At 46.9% G+C, this 19353-nt stretch overlaps 4 protein-coding genes and 1 non-coding gene across 5 annotated transcripts; 3 read left to right on the forward strand and 2 right to left on the reverse strand.

Annotated features, from left to right (window-relative positions):
• Nucleotides 1-4834: 4834 nt before the first annotated feature.
• On the reverse strand, nucleotides 4835-7662 carry LOC112890544 (type I inositol polyphosphate 5-phosphatase 5-like). The gene is made up of 7 exons (XM_025957419.1): nucleotides 7653-7662; nucleotides 6671-6770; nucleotides 6458-6562; nucleotides 5535-6356; nucleotides 5325-5433; nucleotides 5105-5253; nucleotides 4835-5024 (listed from the first exon to the last, which is right to left on the reverse strand). The coding sequence occupies exons 1-7, from the start codon at nucleotides 7660-7662 to the stop codon at nucleotides 4835-4837; spliced, it is 1485 nt and encodes a 494-aa protein (XP_025813204.1).
• Nucleotides 7663-8231: 569 nt separating this feature from the next.
• TRNAM-CAU lies at nucleotides 8232-8317 on the forward strand. Its single transcript is given in 2 exon segments — nucleotides 8232-8269; nucleotides 8282-8317. It is a non-coding gene; the product is annotated as a tRNA-Met (tRNA).
• A 619-nt stretch (nucleotides 8318-8936) lies between these two features.
• LOC112890545 (syntaxin-22-like) lies at nucleotides 8937-9785 on the forward strand. Its single transcript, XM_025957420.1, has one exon. The coding sequence runs from the start codon at nucleotides 8937-8939 to the stop codon at nucleotides 9783-9785; it is 849 nt and encodes a 282-aa protein (XP_025813205.1).
• Nucleotides 9786-10109: 324 nt separating this feature from the next.
• LOC112889636 (2,3-bisphosphoglycerate-dependent phosphoglycerate mutase-like) lies at nucleotides 10110-13104 on the reverse strand. The gene is made up of 9 exons (XM_025956367.1): nucleotides 12830-13104; nucleotides 12292-12527; nucleotides 11961-12184; nucleotides 11744-11862; nucleotides 11479-11635; nucleotides 11079-11180; nucleotides 10862-10981; nucleotides 10505-10552; nucleotides 10110-10415 (listed from the first exon to the last, which is right to left on the reverse strand). The coding sequence occupies exons 2-8, from the start codon at nucleotides 12524-12526 to the stop codon at nucleotides 10508-10510; spliced, it is 1002 nt and encodes a 333-aa protein (XP_025812152.1). The 5' UTR covers nucleotide 12527; nucleotides 12830-13104; the 3' UTR covers nucleotides 10110-10415; nucleotides 10505-10507.
• Nucleotides 13105-15924: 2820 nt separating this feature from the next.
• LOC112890547 (agamous-like MADS-box protein AGL104) lies at nucleotides 15925-18350 on the forward strand. The gene is made up of 11 exons (XM_025957421.1): nucleotides 15925-16109; nucleotides 16250-16303; nucleotides 16447-16465; nucleotides 16586-16650; nucleotides 16797-16824; nucleotides 16913-16974; nucleotides 17112-17211; nucleotides 17381-17440; nucleotides 17564-17757; nucleotides 17903-18086; nucleotides 18171-18350. Exons 1-11 carry the CDS (start codon nucleotides 15925-15927, stop codon nucleotides 18348-18350), a joined length of 1131 nt encoding a protein of 376 aa, XP_025813206.1.
• The last annotated feature ends 1003 nt before the right edge of the window (nucleotides 18351-19353 follow it).

Genomic DNA, 19353 nt, shown 5'->3' on the forward strand with positions numbered 1-19353 from the left:
GCCGCCTCCTGCTCTGCCAATATTTTGGAATGCCAGTATTTCATTTAATTACAACGGCTCGTTTAATTACAACGTGGGTGGTTAAACAAACTCATTTTGGAATGTATAAAGAGTCTGATTGGTTAGATGCCAAGCTAAAATTATGGAAAGCCAAAATATCAAGGCATGCCAAAGTGTTGGCAAAACATTTAGGTATTCATTTAGTTTAGTGCTAAAACATGGCAACCAATATTTTTTTCCTTTTGTAATTGTTGAGAAGTTTGTAGTAACTTGCAAGTGTTTCGGTCACAAGTGCCAACTTTTAGATACGAACTAATCGGTAGCCAATTTTTATTGACGAGCCCTGATTTTAGCTCGGTAAAAATTAGCATCCAACCAATCAAGCTCAAACTTGCAATAAACTTGTTACTTGCGTGTTGATTCAGGCTGTCAAAATGCTCATGACCCCTGACATACTCGTGCTTAGCCTGCTTTAGTTCTGACCTAAGCTTGGTTATTCGAGCATCAGCATTTCTAGTACTCAACACTGCGGTTAAGGCTCATCCTTTCTAATATGCACCATTTGTTTCTCTCTCGAAATTTCTCCAAAATGTTTTATATGAGTTATTGTATTGAAGGGTAGTTGCTGAGTTCTGTAAATCGAGCTGCACCTACTTGATCTTCAGTTGAGTCTTTACAGCATATTTTTCTATGGAAGAGTAGCACTCAGCTCCCATGGCTGAACTTGAGCTTACTCGAGCTTTGACTGAGCCAAGCTCTAGCTCTTAATCCACCTATGCTCGTCTCGAGTCGGGATTCCATCTAACGATTGAGCCTCCACTTTCAATGGATTGTTTCAGTGACTCGTTCTTGGCTAAGTAGGAACTCCCTACATTTAGATAGTTATAGCTACCTTCCTGAATTATCAATGCTGACATTTAGTGATGATTTGCGAACGCAAAAGGAGGTAGGGTATACTTTGTCGAGTTTTTCATTGTGGGCCTAAACCTGTTTGCTTGTATGAACGACTACTGAACCATTTTTATATATGGCATATTAAACAGACTTCTAGAGAAATGCAGTTCGGAGGGAGGGGGGGGGGTGTAGGAAAAGCTGTGATGTGCCTGTGGGGATGCGCTTATACTAGAATATACTCGTTTCTTTGTTATTTCAGGTTCAGTAGCAGGTCAGTAATGATATGGATCAGTATGGGTTGGGACAGGGATCTGGAGTTCTTGACAGTCCACAAATCAAATGTCACAGGTGTGTGCCCAACTGAATTTTATTCATCAAAGTTCAGTGAAGAATTTATTCTAAAAAATTTTCTCTAAAAAGTTGTCAGGAAAGTTTTCTAAGTAAAGGCTCTTGTAAAAAGTTTTTGGTCCATGTTTTCTAGGTAAGCTGTTAGAAAATTATTCTAAACAAATTCCACTTACTATGTCATCTTCACAAATTTATTAAAAAAACATTTTTCGAAGAAATTCCTAGTGATAAGTTTGTGATAAGTTTTTTATGAAGAGCTCCATAGTAAACTTTAGTACCCAAGGTCAAGAAGAAAGTTTTACTTGACAAGTTTTCTAGTTAGGTTCTCTAAGCAAAGTTTCTTACCAAATCTTTTAATAAACAAAGAAGATATCCTTCACATACAACAGAAAGGTGTGAATATCATATTTAGTATGATTTCTTTATAAAGAAACATAAATTTCCTAAGAAATTTTTTCTTGATGAGCTTTTCATATAAGTTTTTTAACTAAAATATTTTAGTAAACATTTTCACAAAAGGATTATGTGTCAAAATATCTGGTTATATAGAATTTTATAAGAAAGTTTTGTTACTAACATTCCGAACAACTTTTTTGGCAAAACTTTCGTAATGAACTTTTTGCATATAATATTTCTAGATGGCATTTGTATAAAACTTTGTCTAGAAATTTTTCTTTTGTGTACATCTTTATACATAACTTTTTTCTACTAGAAACTTTTCATTACTCATATACTAAACTTATCATAACAAATTTTTTGTTAGGATTTTGTTTCTTGAATTTTTCTCCTTAAATTTTTTGTGTCCAACATTTTTTATCCAATTTTTTTGTTACATTTTTTTGTTTTAGGATCTCTTATGTTCTCCTTTCTTTATTTTGCTTATGTTTGTAACTTTTATGTCTAAAAAGTTTTGCCCCCCCCCCCCCCCCCCCGCTTTAACTTTGTTCTCCAAATTTTATTCTAAATATCTCTCCCAAGTTTATTCCCCATTTTTCATCCAATTTTTATTGCAAAGTTATTGTGTTTGTTTTTTTTGTAGTTTCTGTAATACAAATTTTGTTTTAGATAATATTGTTATTTGTCATAATTTTTTGTAAACTGATCTCATTTGTGTTTGCCTTTTTTTCAGGGCAAGTGCGAAATAACGGACTCAAAACAAAATCCATTGAAAATTGTGAGAATGATTCTAGAAAAGTTCTTTTTCAGAAGGTTATATAAAAATTTTTGTAGAAAGTTCTCTAGAAAAAAGTTTTATCTATAAACTTATGTAGAATAGAGAGAGTGTGTGTTTATCCTTTTTGCGCTGTTTGTTTTTTTAAAATTTTGTGTATATCTTTTGTACTTATTTTTATCTTTTTTTTCGACTCGTCTGAACCAGCGAGGTTTCTAAATCTTTTATTCCAATCATCATTGATGCAAGCGCATATATATATATATATATATATATATATATATGTGTGTGTGTGTGTACGAGTTTTATCTACACTCGCATGTAGCTACTCTCACCATCAGTATACTACTATGTGTATGTCCGCATGCATTTATCACTTTGAGTATGTTCATATACTAATTCTAAGATAGTTCAAAAAAGAATATATACAAAAAAATTCGAAAGCACACCTATTTTTTAAATATATTATAATTATACCTTAATATTGGTATATAAAATTAGTATGTCCACATACTGTATGTATGGTCACATACTGTCGGTACATACGTATAGGGGTACCTCCTGCTAGCGTGTCCAGGCCATTGGCTTCCCATAATCCATGCTCCCCCTTGGCTCTGGGCCATGTGGCACACGGCCTCCGGGCCTGACAGCTGGGACCACGGTCTCCGGACCCTCCCCGAGCTCCATGAGGTCCGAGGCCTCTGCACATCCAGGTGGGGGGAGAGCTCACGGGTAGCCCCTGCGGACCCGGCCTCCCCTGGGAGGTCCGGGGCCGCCACGTGTGATGGCCGGACCATCACAGACCAGCCCGTTCCAACCGGTCTCGGCGGCCCCGGGCCCCCCTTTCCCTGATTAGGGGTCCGGCACCACCACGTGTTGCCCAGCGGGAGGAGCGGGGCTGGCCCCGCCGCGTGCCTGCGGCCTGAGGCCCCTTACGGGTCGCCTCCTCACCTACCCACATTCAATGCGGTAGCTGAGTTGGGCGCGCCAAAGTCAAAAGGTGTGGCCTGCCACTGACACGCGGGGCAGGTAAGCTGACACCACGGTAAGCCTGCGTGATCTGAAGGCGGCGCGTCGCATCACCGCGCACAGTGGGCGGACTGTGTGCAGTCCCGTCGCGGCGCTGCGCGGGTGATGATGGCCTGTAATAGGCGAGCCAAGGCATGCGCTGTAACAGTGCGCGCACCACAGGACAGCCCCGTCTCGCCCTCTGACCGAAGGTCCCATCCCAACAGTGACAGCACGGCTTCACTGTTGGGTAACGCTGACGCCGGACACTGTACAAGACAAGGCTGTACACGGCCATATCCTGGCTGTGGATACGCACATCAACTTCTCGATCGAGAGGAGCTCGAGGAGAAGACCTCCTTATCTCTCGTAGAACGGCTCCTGTTGGCCGGGCCCACCTGTCGGGGTCCCGCACAGTGTAAGCACTCCCCTTGAACTATAAAAGGAGAGTGCACTCGTTAGAAAACATCCAAGGTTGCACACACACAAGCTTATGCTGCTTTCCATTCAGGCTCACGCAGCCAATACAACACCAAAGTGGACGTAGGGTATTACGCTCCGGCGGCCCGAACCACTCTAAATCTTCGTGTCCTTCCTGCGTTCATCTGTCCACCGATCGAGCGCTCCTAAGTCTCCTCCAAACCCATCCTTAATTAGGATTAGGCGGGTGCTTTCCGCCACCCGGCTGGAGAATTCCTCCGACACATACCTAATGTATCGTTGGATCAGATACGTCCTACGTCATGAGATACACATGTGGAAGTGTGTGTGTATATATATATATATGTATGTATGTATGTATATATATAAACACACACGCACGCGCAAGTATGCATGAATGCACGCACACGATCGCTGCATCCATGAGCTATTTATTTGTTGTCTAAATTATATATATATATATATCTTCTTTTAACCATTCAGAAACAGAAAAATAGTTTCTCAACCACATATATAACAAGTATTTATCTGTCCAAATTATAAAAGAAGATGGTTATCTACATGTACTTTTCTCAATGCTCGTAAATCTAAATATTCTACTATACCTAAAAATTTCATATCACTTCTATCTTGAATAATGAATCACCGGTTGCAGCAAGGCGGACTCAGGGCTCAGTGACCCTGAGTGTCCACCGGACTCCGGTGCAGCGGCACAATGGTCACAAGAGGCTCTGGTCAATGACCATTCAAGCCGAAGATGGAAAGACAGAGCTCTGTTCTGAGTTTCCACCACGCCCCCATCAGTTCTTGCGTCGCCAATGCAGTGTCTGGAGTTTGAGCCAGCCACGGAATTCAGACAAAATACACAATCAAACAGTACTACAAAGCCGTAAATGGCCTCTCCAATCTTCTGTTCAACCTGCCTACACACAACACTCCGCTACGAACGAGGGTTCGCAGACGCCGCCGCGCCTACGCCGGCCTGTCATACCCGATCCGCGCGTTCGCGGAGTAGTAGCTCCTCATAATCTTGCTCCCGTCGTCGGCGTCCACCTCGACGGCGAACACGCCGCAGACCGGCCGGTGGTCGGAGAACCTCGACTCGCCGCGCAGGTACTGCAGCTGCTCGATGCCGTCGCCGTGCCACAGTATCCGGTCGCACCTACGCTGACACGTAAGGCCTGCGGTAACATACGCTACACGGGCTGCAGAAGGAGAACGCTGGGGTGATCGATCGGTTACCATGCGGGCGTCCTCCGCTTCTTCTTGGACTTGGCCGTCTCGCCGGCGTAGGCGTCGGAGTTCTGCGTGTACTTGTACGTCGGCGCGAAGTTGATCTTGCCTTCCTTCCACCCTCGGAACACCCTTCCAGCTTCTCTCTCGATCATCAACTGCACGAATTATTGTTGTGTTAATGGTGAAAATGGCTGATCAAAGTGGCTGTTCATATTCTAGTTCATACCTGATCTTTCTCCAATAGAGTGTCCCAATCATTCTCCTCCAGCAAGGTTCTCGTCTCTTCGTAGCTCAGCGACACTCGATAGTTCAGATCGCCGAGCCATATGATCCGGCTGCTTGAAACCCAGATTAATCCAAGATTAAAGATTGCATTAGCAGTTCAGCACTGCAAGATTGTGGCGGTTCAGGCTTCAGAGGCAATTGTCAAGCTTACTCGTGCTCAAGAATCCTCTCGGGGATTCTGTGGCTGGCCGGCGACTTGCATGCGCGCGGGAAGTGCGCGCTCCTGAGGATCTCGGCGACGTCGGCGTTCCGGCGCAGCTCGTCGCCCTCCTTCTCCCCGGAGGCCAGGTGGCTGCAGACGAAGCAGAGGCTGCTGCGGTGCAGCGTCATGCTGATGGCGATGCAGCCCTTGTTGCCGAGCCAGCCCATGATGCCCCTGCCGACGCAGTCCACGCGGAGGTGGCCGATGTGCTCCACCAGCTCCCGCTTCACCCATACCGACAGGAACAGCCCCACCATCTGCTTGCTCGCGATCAGGCAGTAGCTCATGCCGCCGCCGCCGCAGCCGCCGGGCTCGTACTGCGATGTCGGCGTGGTGCCGTCCGCGTTGTCCGCCTCGGCGTCGCCGCACCCGCTGGTGGACGTCTCGCCGGCGGCGGCGCTCGTGGACGGCACGTCGGCCTCGGCCTCGGCGCGGTACACGGAAGCGCGGACCTCCGCCGCCTTGCGGCGCATGGAGGACGGCTCGGCGGAGCAGTTGCACGTCTTGACGAGCGCGCTGTCGACGCGGTAGCTGTTGCTGAGCACCTTGAGCGACGGCGTCTGGAAGAAGAGCGAGGAGTCGCGGCGGCGGTGGTGGTGGTGGTGGCGCCGGCCTTCGGGCGGCTCCGGCGGAGGCGGGTCGTCGTCGTCGTCGGGCTGCTCCTGGGGCTCGTTGAGCGCCTGGTGGATGATGGCCAGCCACCGGGATGCCGGCTCGTTGTCCTCCACGACCAGCACGTTGCCGGCCGTCAGGGGAACTATTTCCTGAAACCTACTCATGTAGTGCGCAGTCAAAATTCAAACAAAATTTCGTTTCAAAGAAGTTCAAACAAAATCACATTAAATACTTTGAGATGAAAAATGTGACCGTACCCCAAGACGTAAATGTCAGGGGATTCTTCAACTTGAAGAAAATCCTGCAGGTTAAGCCGATTGTTCGGAGTCTTCCCTCCAACATTCCAGGTAGCCACAAACATCCTGCATCCATGCAGTAAAGGTCATCGCCGTATCATCTTTTTGACAAGAACTGATCAACATCACAAAAGGTTCAAATCATAAAGAAACCAATTGGGCATTGTGAATTACTGGTACTGGCATGTATCATCGTTCTGCCTGTTGGGCAAATCCACGTAGTTCAGGCTCGCGCTCTTCAACCGCGCCCGTGCTGCACTCAGACTCTGTGGATCTGAAACATCAAGTCGTGAAAATTACCGCACCATGGTAACTCCCCCTGGATGAAATTCTTGTTTCACTATGGTGCTTAATTATCTAAAGTATTTTATGACGATTCCAAATGCATTAGCACATATTTTTTTGACAACGTGCCTTGGCACGCGTTTCATTAAGAGGGAAAATGTACTTGCACATATCATGTAGGCAGTGTTGAATGCAAATCAAATAGCTTTTTTTTTGAAAGATTCAAATAGCTGCAAAATGAAACTGAAAGATCATGCAAGAAACTAATTAATTAGAAAATGGATAACCTGAACCATTCAAGTCCCTCCCTTTCATGGCGAAGCCGCTGGTGTCGCGCTGGGGAAAAATTGGGGACAGAGGCAGCATCAGACATGCGCATGAGCAGTCTACTAGTTTCCGCCATGGTGCGCGGCTGTTTGTTCGTAACGACAGGAGACCTTGCTCACCTGTTTCCTGGCTGCAGTTTACGTGATCTGCTGCTTGAGGACGAACACGGCGGTCTCCGGCATGTCTGCCGCTCCGGGTTTGACGTGAAGGAAGCTCTGTTCATCCAAGCGCGCGATCGGGAGAGAAATGTGGGGGCTAGCAGGTGGTCGATGGAGAAGGGGCAGGGGAAATGGAAGGTAATTGGGTGGCTGGGAGGGACTTGTGTGAGAGGCTGCTTGAAATGCCAGGAAAGAAGGGCATGTGTTTCTTTGCTCGGTTTTTCTCCGTCCTTTCTCCTGCTCTCAAGGCCAGACAACAAAAAACTGTTTAGGGCCAAATTCTAAGATTCCGTACAAGTTCGAACAAAATTCTTAGAATAGTTGGCCTCCCTCCATCCAAAAGGGCCACGAGACAAAGTTGCCAGGATTAGGATTATAAATATTACCTTCCTCCATCCCCAAATATAACCATGTTTTCAAATTTATCCTAGAATACAGCTACAAGCTGTGCTTCGGGGCATGGATTGCCAAAAACACCTCTCATGCCAAAAACATACTATACCATGCAGGTTTACTTTGTTCGCATACAAATACATTTGACAGGATGTTGGTAGTAACTAACAAGATTGGTGGGCATGCAGGTGTGGCATGCATGTTTATTTTGGTTGCATGCAAATAAATTTGAACTTTAATCACTATGTCCTATTTCATAGCCATTGCATTGCATTAGGTTTCAGAAATTAGTTACTCTATTAGAAATATTTTCCGTCTTGATAAGCCTTTAACGTTGCATTTGCTTAAAAGAGGTTTTTCAGTTTAAACTAATAATTAGATAAAAAAAATTGTAAAGGGGCCATTCCTTTTGAGATCCTACTTATGTAGACGATACAGGAGGAGAAATTAGTTACCAAATAATAAAATTCTCGCCTCGGTTGTTTGTATAAGCTGTGACATGCTCGATTTGATAGGGCATTAGCTGGTGATTTATATCTTCATATAGGAGTGTTTCCTCATCCTAACACAACGGGGTGGTGGCGCAGTTGGCTAGCGCGTAGGTCTCATAGCTTGCTGAGTTATCCTGAGGTCGAGAGTTCGAGCCTCTCTCACCCCAAATAATACCAAGTGAGGATGATATGCTCTCGTGACACATGGGTCGTCACCTTCATCTGACCCATATCAGATGGCTGGAGCCTTACTGAGCTTGGACTTTTTTTTCCCTTTTCCCTTTTTTATTTTTTTATTCTAATCTTGGTTGTATGGAAAGCCCATGCGAATCTATCTTGGTTGATGCTAATGATTTGTTGTGGCCAAGCGGAGCTACGGATCCTCACACTATATGGATTCCAACTGAGCTGTCGTCCCTGCCGGCCGGAGAACGGAGGGCGCGCAGGTGAGGTGACCGGAGGGGAGAACGGACTCGGGCGTGCAGTGCAGGTGCGCGCGGCGCCGGGAGCACGCTGGCGAGGAAGGGTGACCGTCTCGGACTCGAGCTCGAGGCCCTCCCGAAGTCCGTGTCGGACGTTGGATCAGCGATTTCTCGGACTCACTCCGACTCGCCTGCGCTTCAGCCTCCACCACCGCCGCGCCGCGCCGTCCTTAAATACAGCTTCACTCCCCGGGAAGATCGCCAGCGGCGTTGTTGAAGATAAGAAGACGCCTGCCCTTCGCTCGCAACAGGCAAGTGGTTCGCTTCGATCAGACGATCATCGCCCGCCCACCACGTCGCGCCGATGAGTTTCCAGGACGTCGAGGCGGCGGGCCTCCCGCCGCGGCCCCCGCCGCCGCCGCAGGCCGTGGTGGCGCACTGCGTGTTCCAGATCAACACCAAGGTGTCCGCGCTCCGCCGCCTCGCGGACGAGCTCGCCTGCGGCGGCCGATGGGGCGACGCCCGCGACGTCCGGGAGCGCATCCGCAGGGCGCGAGCCGAGGCCACGCGCCTGGCGCGGAACACGGCGCGGAGGCTGGCCGACCCCGGCGCCGCGGCCGCCGTCGGGCCCAGGCTGGCCATGGACTTCCAGGCTGCGCTCAGGGAGTTCCAGTGGGTGCAGGGCCGGATCATCGAGGCCGACCGCCAGGAAACTGCCGCCGCCGCCGCCCGCCGTGCTCGTGCGCCGCCAATGTTCCGTCCCCCGTCGCCGCCCAGCTACGGCTCGTCACAATTGAACAATGCCGCTGCCGGCCCGGGCACACGCGGCGCCGATCAGCAGCGCGACATACAGATGCAGCAGCAGCAGCTCGTGGAATCACGGAGGACCCAGGAGCTGTCCCTGCTGGACAACGAGATCACCTTCAACGAGGCTCTCATCGAGGAGAGGGAGCGGGAGATATGCAAGATTCAGCAGGAGATCAGCGAGATCAACGAGATATTCAGAGACCTTGCGAAGCTCGTCCATGACCAGCAAGGGGCCATCGATGTCGTCGAGTCCAACATCGAGACGGCCGCCATGGAGACGAGCAAAGGGGAAGAGGAGCTCTCGAGGGCCGCGCAGACGCAGGAATCGAACTCGTCGATGAAGTGCTTGCTGGTCACTGTTCTTGGCTTCCTAATGCTGATCTTTGCGTTAGTTTTTATAGCGTAGTATGATACTGAAGCTTGGGCTGAGGAAATTCTTTTCGTTTTGGGGATGTAAAAACCACGCGCAATTTTTTGGTGCAAGAAAAACAGCCTGAAGTATGTTACTGTAGGTATGTTTTCATAAATGAATTGTCCAGAAAAGCAGCCTGAAGTTTGCTTCAATTGACATCTTCTACAGTGTTTTTTGGTGCAAAAACATTTGATGAAATAAATAATCTATAAAAGCCCTCCGATTAGCCTTCTCTGTTTCCAAAAGAAAACAATAAAGAGTAAAATAGTTTATTTTTTCTGAAAATGTATTCTGTATGTGTGTAAATGGTTCTACATATTTATGCAGAATGTCTATCATCACGTTTGGGGAAACAAAATTTGGAAAACCAATGTACATCGTTCCACCTCAACAAACTCAATTCAATGTACAAGATATGAAGTAGATGTACAACATATATACGATGCTGCATATACCCCATTCTAAACCAATTACATGGGCTTCGCTGTTGCGAAAGAAGCTCCTAGTTGACGCATCCTCTCTCTAGGTCAAAAATTCTGCTGATGCCAAGAGTTCGCTAAACCATTTCTTCAGAAAATAAAAGCATATTCGGCGAATATTTGAGTCACTACTGAAGTGGAAAATCTAGAAAGTCATGAGAAAAGAACATATGAGTTTCACTACATTGTGGGGATATTTGATGGCATTTGAAAATTTCTACATTTTTCACTGACCTTTTACTGAACCATGTTATCAAGCTTTTGTCTGTATTTAGCCAAGGTCTGCAATCAAGTTAACACAAACAAAACTTGTAAATTATCAAATGGTGATTTTTTCAAAAGGTAAATGGACAAAACACTTACAATAAAGTAATATGTAATACAGTTAATAATATAAGGTAGAAAATAATAGAAAAATATTTAGTAAAAATCACGACTCTTACAACAGATTAAATTTCCTGTTAGTTAGAACAATTGATTTGTTTTAACATGCATTACACTCAGCAAATTGATTCGTCTAACAGTTCTAGGTTGGGAAATGGAGTTAAGTTCTTTCTTTAGAAAAAAGACTAAAAGGAGGAAAACTCTTACTCTGGTATATGCATAAACGCTTGCCTCAGAAGGTCCTACTGGGCTTCCCCGTCTAATAAACTTTCCTTCCTTGAATATGTAAAGCATAGGAATGCCCGTAGATAGCTCAAGGCTTATTACCTGAGGGCACAACAGTCTCATTTCGACATTCAACATAATGCAACTCTCTTTCTTTTCAGGTTTTATTTCAAGAAAAAAAAGATGTCAAAGTTAGTACCTCCTGAGAAGTTAATTTGTCCAGATGCATTATAATTGAACGAAGTGAATTCCCGTGTGCAGCAACCATTACATGCTTTCCAGCCACAAGTTGAGGAACAATCTATTAGGCAAAAACAAAAACAGGTTAGATGGAACTAGCAAAACATTTTTTGAGGTTGAGGATAAATCAAAATGTTCTAGCCCTAAGTAATGAGGAGCTAGCACAATAGAAACAAAAATAGACACACACAATGCACAATTGAGGAATTTATTAATACAGTACATATATAACCTCACCATAGCTTTGGCAACTCATGATAAGGAAGCTCTTCATAGTACAGTAGTAACATAAACAGTTACCGGAAAGGAACCCAAGTATTGCATCGTTCAATTAAGTTGTCAAATGTTTATGACCTTACCTGCTCTTTGAAATAAGCAACAGCTCTCTCAGCGCACATTTCTAGGCTTTCACCATTTGGGGGAGGAATATCATAACTGCGGCGCCACTCATGAACTTGTTCTTGGCCAAATCGATCTGCAGTTTCTTGTTTATTAAGGCCTTGTAGCTCACCATACCTAGACATTAGACAATGCGATCGGATGTTTCCAGGGATGAAACTGTCAAACAGCTACTATGAGTTATATATAATTAATAAATTAAGGATAAGCAGGAGAAACAATTACATTCGTTCGTTCAATTGCCAAGCTGTTATGACAGGAATGGATTGTTTATTTGTTTCTTCACTGTATATCTGACTCCATCTGTGAGCTTGTTCATTCTCATTATGCATGATGATTGGGATCTGTTAAAACATAATATCATCAACACAATTTCTCAGCACAGCTGATGCACATGATAAAAGAAATTACTGAAACGTTTAACAAAGGAATGGCACACAACCTTCTTGCGCCGATGCTGCATCATGGCAAGCATTGCGGTCATCTGAGCACGAATCAGTGACGAAGTATATATCACATCGATCGGGATATTGCAAATCCTTTTCCCTGCCTCGATGGCCTCCTCAACACCCTTTGGTGTCAGGGGCACGTCAACGCAGCCAGTAAACAGATTTTTCTCGTTCCACAGCGATTCACCATGCCGAATCAATATAAGAGCACTTTCACCTGCGATGACAGAGACAACAGCTTTACAGAACTATTTTTATGCCCCAAAGAAACTGCTAATAGGTAACCACTATAAGAGTTGATTGCAACGGAATTTGTAAAGTTACTTGATTTCTTGGGGGTGTGGCTACTGTTGCCATCCGATGGTAGCTTAACCGGCTCAACGACAGAAGATTGCGAGCCCGATGCGCAGACTAAACCAAGTTTCCGGCTGCCAGAACGGCAACTTCCTTCATAAACCAAGCGCACATTGCCCGTCCTCTTCTCGAATCTAGAGTTCTGGGCGCTCCACCCGCAGGATTGCGTAGATGCTAGCGCATGATGAGATATAGCCCCAGCCATTCTAAAACAAAGAACAAACAAGCAGTTAGTCACTAGGCAGCTGATTGCCCTTGTGTAGGGAATTCAGGGAAAAGATTGAACAATACTCTATTTTTTTAGTTAGTTTTATCATGAAACAGATTGCATTAGCCCCTCAATTCGACCATTTAGCCATGGATCCAAACTGTTCCTGAAACCCATACAATATTGACAAAGTCTTCGCTTACAGCCTACTGCCTTTATTCTCAAAAGAACACAGCAATACCAGAACATACATGACCAACAAAAAAAAAAGGGATCAACTGAGTCCTCCAAGAAGCGCACCTCAAGAACTCAATGCAGCACCAGGCAGATGGAACCGGGGCCCTCCTCTTTATAGTCTTGTAGCCCTGGTTCTTGGAGACCTGGACTCCAAGAACTCGGCGAAACCAAGTGCGGAGCACGTCGGAGAGATCTAGAGCTTCGGGGGTGGAGGGGATCACCGGGAGCAACGAGGAAACGGAGGAAGAAGACAAGAGAAAAGTCTGTTGGTTCTCAGGGCTGGTCCCTTTCCCGAGCTCTTCGGCAGGTGCGTGCGTGTTGGTTTGGCTGTTGCCGGAGGAGGATGTTCTATTTGAAGTGGAAACACCTCAGAGAGGCGTATTGGGAGAGGTTGGCTTGTCTCCGCTGTGCTGTTAGGGAAAAGAGTGTCACGTGGGTTGGTGGCAGGAAAATGTGGCCATTTCTTTTGGTGTGCAAAACACGGTTTGGATCCCACACGAAATTACGGAGTGCAAAAATAGAATTGTTTTGACCGCATTATTACGAAAAATCCTTGCATTTGAAACAAGCAATCAAATAATTTGAACCTAGGAGAGGATGCGGAAATGGTATACCGTCTATAAGAGATAGCATAAACTAATTTTTCGTGATGCAAAGGAAATAAAAATAAGAGAAGGAAAGATGGTGTCCATTAATTAAGGGATGATCTGAAGTATTTTTCTATATGCAATATGTTAACCTCATTTTCTCTCATGCTACTAACTCATTATGTATTATGTACTCCATCCGTCTTAAATTATTAGTTATTTTAATTTTTCTAGAAATTTTACTATGCATCTAGACGGATATACGCAATAGCATGTCCATGATATTATCCATGATGGTATGAAAACTGCATTACAGGCATTTCACTACTGATACTGTACGTAAAAGAGAATAAGGTATATTGCATTTCGTGCACTTGACCACTGTACATAGAGGAGTAATAGTTATGGAAAAGAAATTATTTTTGACACCATGGATAAAGGAATTATTGCCGAAAGAGACCACCGTTGAACCACGAGGTCATGATTAGCTGATGCTGTAATTAGCAGCAGGTTAGTTGGACCGATGCAGTACACCTCGACAAAGACGACGACCAAACAAGAGCAAATGTCCGCGCTTGGAGAAGAAAATATGCCCTTGAGATCTCTCTAGTCCTTGGAGGGTATTTTTTTTCAAAAGGACGGCAATAGATTTGCCGAATTTTTATTAGATGGAAAAAAATTTTAAAATTACAACCATACTCACTCCAACTACGCAATACCTCCGCTGAGAAAAAAAAAACCACCAAGCAAGCAGCATAAGCAGCAAATCGAAGAAAAACCACAACGCAAAAGAGACACACCACTGTCAGATTGGAGTAAAACTGTTGATTACTTCCGTCGCTTGCTGAAACCGTTGGATCTCTTCCTTAATTAGATAAGGTATCTTTGTCACGGTCTTTTCTTCCTGTTTGAATACTCTTCTGTTACGCTCCTTCCAAATATTCCACAAAAAGTAAACAACGAGACCGTCAAAAAAGGATTCGCTATCTTTCGCAACACTAATCCCAAACTGTTCAAGCAATATTATCCTAGACGCTAAACGGTAAACAGACGATCATCCTAAGACGGCGTTTAAACGGAGTTAAACGGTCTAAATGGTTTTATACTATATCGTAAAATATACATATTTATTAAAAAATCTAATACTTAAATAAGATCACATATTTGTGTAGGTAAAACAATCAAATATTCTAATAAAACACTTATTTATGCCGGTAACAAATCAAATATATATTTATACATGTAAAAATTCAAATATACATATTAATGTATGTAAAATATACATATTTATGCCGGTAACGAATTAAGTATATATACCATATATGTAAAAAAATCAAGTTTATGCATATTCTAATGCCTAAATAACCTGTTTAGGCCGTCCAGACCCGTTTCGGACCGTACCGTACCGTGTAGCCTGTTTAGGCCTTTTTGAACTTTTTGACCGTTCATTGTTTAGCCGACCGTTTAGAGTCTAAACAAGACAGATACACTTTATTTACCGTTCAATTTCCGTTTAGATGACCTTTTAGGCGAACACTGGGCACAAGTGAATGGGCAATCTTTATAAAGATGCTTCGACGTCTCTAGTGCCGTGCTGCATAGTTTCCATAAAGGATCATGGGGCCAACCTCTTTTCTCCAACCTCTTGGAGAATATTTAGAGCCCATTTGGGAAGGTTTTTACCTGCTCCAGTTTCACCTGCTTTGCGCAAATCGAAATACTGTAGTGTGAAATTATTTTCTAAGTCGAGATAAAAATGAACTGGAAGATGGATGGAGCTCCATTTTTTTTTCTTTTTGACTTCACTGTCTGCCTGCCTCTTACGTCGCTTGGTTTGGACTCTGCTCAATTTTATTTATTTCCAAGATGATGTGTGCTAAGTGATGTAGTATTTAGCAAACGGTGGAATTTGACCAAGCGTGGATGCCACTATTGGCAAATTGACCGGCGACTCCTGGATCCTCGCGATTCCAGCTCGTTTCCGCTCTGTCGTCCAGCAACATTAGATCACCAACCAACGAACCCAGCCAGTCGCCAACCAACCTGGCCCCCACTTTCCCGTGGTCAAATGCCACGAGCGGCGCGCCGGGTCGCCGGCACCCAACCTGGCGAACCATTCGATCCTGGCTCCGGCCGGGAAAGCTGGGACGAGCGGGCCGGCGGTGCTGGATGAGAGGGGCCGGCGGCGGCAGCAGGAGGAGAACAGAGCCCATCTAACACAGCCTCTCAGCCCGCTAACGCTACGTGGGGCAAGCCTCGCCTCTCTCGGCCCGCATCTTCACGGGCGGCCCGCCCGGCTCGCAGCAGCCACGTGGACACCGCGCCGCGTGCAGCCCAGGCGCACGCACTCGTTCCGTACAGTACCCACCACCGCGCCGGTGGTTTGTTGCTCGCGGTTACCGGCTGACCGGTCAGCCCCGCCCGACAAACTCTCTCCTCCGCCCACCAAAGACCACCGCGACCTCCCCCGCATGCGCTTAACCTCCGGCGGCCTCGTCCTCTCGCGCCTCGCTCGCTCGCCGCTCCTCCCTCCTCCGCCTCCGCCTGCGCCACCCGCCGCCGCCGCCAGCCATGGGGCGCGTGAAGCTGCAGATCAAGAGGATCGAGAACAACGTCAACCGGCAGGTCACCTTCTCCAAGCGCCGCAACGGCCTCATCAAGAAGGCCTACGAGCTCTCCGTCCTCTGCGACATCGACATCGCGCTCATCTTGTTCTCGCCGTCCGACAAACTCAACCACTTCTCCGGCCGACGCAGGTACGTACGGTGGTGATCCCCGGCCGGCGCGTGCTCTTTCCTGCGCTGGATTCGGTGGCGCGCGTACGCGTGAGCGAGCTGACGATCGAGAGGCGAGAGTAATGGCGGAATCATCGTCACAATGGTTGTTGGTTTTGTAGTATCGAGGACGTGATCACCAAGTACATCAACCTCCCGGAGCACGACAGAGGAGGGTACGTTCGTGCGCATGAAGTGCCAATCTCCCTTTATTTGTTTTCGATCTCCTCGCAAAAGAACCTGACTCTCTTTTAAGGCAACAAACGAACAGAAGTTTGTGTTATACTTACCTATTCATTCTCCCATTGCTGTACTGCAGAATAGTTCGGAACAGAGAGGTGACGCATCAACAAATTTCTTTCATTTCCTTCTGTTTCATCGTGACTTGAGCTTCAAGGATGAACCTCGTTAACTACTGACTGTAACCGTCGTGTTGATTGTTCACATGCTTAATTCAGTATCTGATCAAGACGCTCACGCAACTCAAGCGCGAGAGTGACATAGCCGAGCAACTCACACCCAAGTATGTCATGTGAAACAGTTTTGGAAATTTCTTGTGTTAACTAACCTAGTCATGTGATTCTGAATCCTCTTTCGGATTTTAATTGGCTAATTGCTTACTTCTCTATGCTGCATTGCATTACTTGCTGATCTTGCATTGGGGAGCAGTAAAGGGCCAGTGGACTCCAACATAGAGGTAACCTATTCATCATCTCTCTAGTACGATCCAACAACGTACACCACAGATTATTCCTGATCATGCGCTTCCGTGTAAATTTGCGCAGGAGCTCCAGCACGAGATCAGGAAATACCAGCACCAGGTGCAGGCCTTGGAGGAGCGCCTCAGGTTTTTCTACTACAAAACCTTCCCAGCCATCTCCCTCCTCCAAACAAACACTTGGTTAATTTCCTCTCAACACTACACCTCGCGCAATCTCTAACCTCATCGATGGCCGGTATGGGCATGGGTCGTCTTCATCTCAGGATGTTCGAGCCGGACCTGGTGGCGCTGGCGTCCATGAACGAGGTCGAGGCGACCGAGAAGTTCCTCATGGAGACCCTCACCCGCGTAGAAGAGCGCAAGGTCAGTGCCCAGATCGTCGACCTCGGGTCCCTTCTCAATTTTCCAGCTCGTACGGCATCGCCGCCTTAAAACCCTAGCGTGATGGCGTCAAACGAGCAGGGTAAATAAATGGCCCGGATCTCTCGGCGCGATCGAATTCACTGATCCTGCTTGCGCGCATTCACTGCAGAAGTATCTGCTGTGCAACCACATGGGCCCGTTCGACCCCTCGCCCGCCGACATGCAGCAAGTACGTGATCGTTCGAGCCTCACATTTAGTGGTGATGATCGTCGATGGATCGAGCCCGTAATTACTGGAGCTGATCCGGTTGGATTAACGAGTGCGTGGTAATTGCTCACTACTAACATGGAGAGGCATCGACGCCGCCACGTATGGGTGCAGGTCTTCGGCCTGCTGCCGGCGCCGCCGCAGCAGCACGAGCAGCAGGGGGACATGGGCGTCAGCGCGTTCGGGGTCGGCGGCGACGTCGTCTCGTGGTTCGCCGACGCGATGCCGGGGGCGGGGCCGTCCATCTTCGCCGGGCCGGACCCGATCTTGGCCTTCAGGTGAGGGCCGGGCCAACCAAGCAAGATTCAGATGGGCTGCTCCCTCTTTACTAGGACTAGCATATACGATGGACCGGGCCGGGCCCGGCCTAGAGTGCTGATTGATGATGCCGGCGGCGGCCTTGTTATTTTTTCCTTGTTTCAGAGACCAGGCGATCTTCGACTCGCTGCGGCGGGACGCGGGGGTGGACCCGGGGATGGCGGCGATGTGCCACGTGGACCAGCACGGCGGCGGCCCCAGCGACGACTGGCAGCAGGCGTACACGTCGGCGGAGCTCCTCTCCGCGCTCATCCCGTCCACGCCCTTCCCCCTGGACGACCAGGTGGCGGCGCGGGACGACGAGCTCGACAAGACCTCCACGACGGCGCTGCAGCCCAGGTTCAGCGTGCACGAGCTCGAGGCCGTGATCCAGGACTCGATGGCCCCCGTGCTAGCGCCCCCGATGGTGCCGCCGCCGCCGCACGTGCACGAGCAGGTGGAGGCGTCGGCGGGGAGCTGCTCCAACGTCCCGCCGCCGGGCGGGGACTCAGCCGCCGCCGCGGCCCAGGAGCAGCAGCACGGCCTGCCCGACGGCGCTGTCAACATCGGCTGATGACGCGCTCGATCAGTCCATGTATTTTATTTTCCTCCTGAAATAAGAATAATTTGAACTAGGTTTGATCGTTGAGCAACTTACATATAACTGACGGGAGTGTTTTTTTTTTTTTTTTTTGAGATGCGCTGAAGACAGTGTGTTTAGCATGCAATGCAGCCAATCAGATTAACTTTTGCTTGTCATCCCAGCTATGTGGCTCACCTTTTTCAAACCCAATCTTAAGGAATCTATCGCATGGCCACTGCCATGCTTGGATCCCTCCGATGAGACACATATAAATTAAGCAACAAAAAAAGGGTCAAGGCCGGCTGCTTATTATTCCATTTTCTTCGTAGTCAACACCAAATTATTACCAAATGTTTAGAGAGTATTTCTTACTTTCTTAGTCCTTAGGACCACGGAAGCCAGCAGTAAATTGTTGCAAATTGATCACTAGATATCATTTTTTTTGAAAGAAACTAGATATCATATTTTGACATTCACAGTGTTAACAAAGTACTCAATAAAAGTCCATGTCGTCTCACGCTAACCAAAATACTCCGTAGATAGTAAAAAGGCTATAAAGATTGAAAATACAAAAATGATATTAGTTTATTCGTAATGAAACCAACTATCATAACATGTAATATTTTCTAATTTTGACCAAGTCTAAAAATTGCTATATTTTAGGACAGGGTAGCACCTAGATTAGTAAAATTCTGACCGAATCTCGCAGCTGACATATCGATGCATGCACATGCAAACATAGAAAAAAAACTTATATTCCCTTTTTGAGATGTGCATTTGCAAAGCTGGCACCCTCGTGACATCTCTGATCTTGGGAGTATGGAAGATCAAGGGCATCAAGGGGCTGTTTGGAGTTCCGCCTAACCTGCCACAGCCTGCCTAACTTGTGGCGCTCAAAACGGCCGCCACACCTGCGGCGGAAAAAGTGTGGCGCGCCGTGGCGGGTTAGACGGCACTCCAAACAGCCCCCAAATGCATCTTTTTTTTGCCGTAC

This window comes from Panicum hallii, chromosome 4, assembly GCF_002211085.1.
Source record: "Panicum hallii strain FIL2 chromosome 4, PHallii_v3.1, whole genome shotgun sequence".
NCBI lineage: Eukaryota > Viridiplantae > Streptophyta > Magnoliopsida > Poales > Poaceae > Panicum > Panicum hallii.